This window comes from Postia placenta (genome assembly GCF_002117355.1).
Source record: "Postia placenta MAD-698-R-SB12 unplaced genomic scaffold POSPLAscaffold_34, whole genome shotgun sequence".
NCBI lineage: Eukaryota > Fungi > Basidiomycota > Agaricomycetes > Polyporales > Adustoporiaceae > Rhodonia > Rhodonia placenta.
The window spans coordinates 17,400-20,581 of record NW_020169865.1 but is presented as its reverse complement, the minus strand read 5'-3'; the positions used below and the strand labels follow the sequence as shown (position 1 = coordinate 20,581).

General features: G+C 59.5%; 2 protein-coding genes across 2 annotated transcripts; one reads left to right on the top strand and one right to left on the bottom strand.

Annotated features, from left to right (window-relative positions):
- Nucleotides 1-50: 50 nt before the first annotated feature.
- Nucleotides 51-1,347, top strand: POSPLADRAFT_1062976 (hypothetical protein; the record flags this gene model as incomplete). Its single annotated transcript, XM_024481581.1, has 3 exons — nucleotides 51-115; nucleotides 176-432; nucleotides 485-1,347. The coding sequence occupies 3 exons, from the start codon at nucleotides 51-53 to the stop codon at nucleotides 1,345-1,347; spliced, it is 1,185 nt and encodes a 394-aa protein (XP_024332894.1).
- A 161-nt stretch (nucleotides 1,348-1,508) lies between these two features.
- Nucleotides 1,509-3,158, bottom strand: POSPLADRAFT_1062975 (hypothetical protein; the record flags this gene model as incomplete). The annotated part of the gene is made up of 3 exons (XM_024481580.1): nucleotides 1,509-2,349; nucleotides 2,683-2,991; nucleotides 3,094-3,158. Coding segments are annotated over 3 exons (1,215 nt in total), but the record flags the coding sequence as incomplete, so codon positions are not given.
- Nucleotides 3,159-3,182: the final 24 nt, after the last annotated feature.

Here is a 3,182-nt window from a genome sequence, read left to right as displayed (position 1 = left end):
AGACTGACCTTGATTTAGGGTTATTCGCTCGATTGAGCGACGGACGTTTAATGTCCAACAACCACATCGAGCGCACCGCGCGCGAACCCTCGCACACCATCCAACGCAACTCAAGGTATGTCTCAAATCTTTCATTCTATAGTTCTACATTTACTGGTTTTACATGTACATTCAGGTCCTCGCCACTCAAACTAGCATCCCCCAGCCGGCCGCCCTCTCGCTCCACACTCCTCTCGCCCTCGCGCCCCATTCTCCCGCGCCCGCGCACAGGGCGCGCTCTCCGCGTTCCAGGCGCTCCTGCCCGACCTCCGCGCGGGCGCGTTCCTGCGCCAGCTGCTGTTCAGAACGACCGGTGCCCGATAAAGAATAAGCGCGTGAATGTCATTTCGGACCAGTGCTGTAGTGACGACGATCAATGGTGTACGAACAACAGTACGTGCACCTCCTTTCACTCTTCTCCAACACTTGCTCACATCCAATACAGACCGATATCCCCTTCGTGACTACGCTCAGCACGCCCTCCGCCAGCACGCCCCCCTCAGCAACCGTGCGATCATTGCCGGTAGCGTCGTCGGTGTCGCTGCATTCGTCGTCCTCTCGCTCGCTATGGCCGTTTGCTATCGCAGACACCAACAGAAGAAGCCCATATTCTTCCGCCGTTCCCGTCCCCCGCCACGCAATATGCTTCTCGCCAGTGAGGACATGGACGATTACGACCTCGGCCCGCCCATGTCCTCCTACCGCGATACCCCCGGGACTGGCTCCGCGCCATCCCTCGCTTCGCGTGCGACGTCCTACAACGCAGGCTCTCTCCAAGGCGCACCTCTTGTTCCTCCCGCTCCCTTCGCCGACCAGGGCCGTGTTTCGTACTCCCCACACCTCATGGGTATGCGTACCTCTGAGTCTGGCTCAATTTTCCAGGAGGCCGTCTGGCCTCCCCCGCGTTCAGCGCTTGTAGACCCGCTTCTGGCATCCTCGGAAGACCTCTCGCACATCGTTGACGACGTTATGGGTACCGCCAACCCATCGGGCGGCGACAGCAGTCCAGGCTCCGGTGCCGGCGCCGTGCGCTTTCCCGGGTCAGTCGCTACTGCCGCACAGGCGACGCACGCGCGCGCACCCTCGGAGGACCCGCTCATGGGCAGCGAGCTCGAGTCGCCCTCGCACTCGACACGAACACCCACGTGGCGCAGTCCGCTCTTTGTGACAAACATGGGCTGCCAGACCGCGTCCGTACGCACGGCAGCCAGCCCACCGCCCGGCGCGCGGAGTCGGTTCTCGCAGGGGCAGTCTCGTCCAAGCCACGACGACGAGGGAGGCATGTACGCCATGGGTGAGGCACTCTAGGCTGGCCTGCCTGCTTCGAAAACACCCGCCTTCTGTTTCTGTTGCTCAGCATAATTCGCTTAGGGCCGCCTCCGGTGGCCCCGCTGACCTTATACTGCATGATTCTGGATCGCAATTGTGTATATTAAGCATTTCTGCTTGGACTTTCTGTACGGACTCGCTTACTGGACTCGTCCCCATGCTTGCATCTTTCGGACACTTAGACACTGGTCCCCACAATCATTAATGGCCACCCGCGCAAACATGGATATTTCCCGTACCAAACTGAGACTACCTACTACGCAGATCGTCCATGTAAGTGTAATGATGCTGGCACCCGCACCCGCAGCAGCGCCGTATCCACCACCAGATGACGAGCCCGTCATCGCGAGCGACGGCCCGGGAGAGGGTTGCCGGAAGTCCGGCGCATATCCTGCGCCCGGCTGGGCGTATCCGCCGCTGTAGGCCGAGTAGTCGGGGTAGTGCTCCGAGGACGAGGGCGCGTACTGCGACGCGCTCTGGCTGTAATGTGACGGCGCAGAGACTGTCGGGGGACTCATCGAGCGGTGTGTTGCGGCGGCACCCACGCCAGCGCCTGCGATGCCGCCCGCGAGGAATGCAGGGACGTTGCCGTGCTGGCGCATCTCATCCGAGCCCGCGGCGGAGCCCGGGGCACCTTGTGAGCCGGGTCCAATAGCGCCCGAGCCAGCAGGATTATACGTGTACGGCTCGACATCGTCCGCACCTGCGAGGTCTATGTGGGGAAGCGTACCGCCACCGCCGACACGATCAGGGTCGAAGTTGCCGTCAAAGTCATCACGCCTCCTGCGACGGAAAAGCAGGAAGACGAGAACAGCAAGCAAGAGAGCACCGCCGACACTGCCAACGACACCACCCACAATCGCGCCAGTGTGTGACTTGGAGGAAGATGCGTCGCTGTTGGCCGTGGGTAGAATAGTCTGGGTGGAGGTCTCGGTCGAAATGACGGTGGAGGTGAAGATGGAGCCGGCAGCATTAGTCGTTCTATCAGGAAAGGGGTGTCAGCACGAGAATGTTGATGTAAAGGGTCGATTATCATGATCGCGAAAGCTATTGATACAAGACACTGCATCATGTACATTGGCAGCAGTACAAGGGCCTGCACAAAACTTGTCTGCTGCTTCCGCATATAGACGTCGCTGTGATACCGACAATATGCATTCTGGCATATATCCAATACGAAGACACGTGCAGTCGCAGACAGATGGCGCCATGGACAGACGAACCCAGAGCCATCGCGCGACTTGGCCCACATTCACAGGAGCATATAGACACCGATCAAGGTATCCGCAGCGACGCAAGACGATGTAAACATACAGAACACTCACACAAAGGTACTTGTATGCGTGGATGTTGAGAATGAGAATGAAGTGGAAGTGAAAGACGATGTCGACGGGGAGCTGCTGGTGCCGGAGGACCCAGAGCCGGTGACACCCCCAGATGAGGACGGGGCCGACGATGTCGAGGAGCCGGAGCTGGAACCGGTTGAAGACGGCGTGCTCGACGGCGTTGTGCTCGACGATGAACTTGACGGCGTAGTGCTTGACGAGGATGTGGAGGTCGAGGAGGACGAAGACGAAGACGTTGAAGACAACGTTGACGAAGCAGACGGCGACGAAGAAGAACCTATGGACGTGGATGAATGCGGATCAGAGCTTGTCATCGCATTCGCAGATGGTCCATCCTCGGGGCATCCGCACCTGCGAGGAGCTCCTAAAGATACGGTACATGTGCTCCTCGTACGCAAGGCGGCTGAGAAGGGGCTTGTGGAGGCCGTACGTCAGGGCCTTTTCCGCTTCAACGCCGCCGCGATCCTT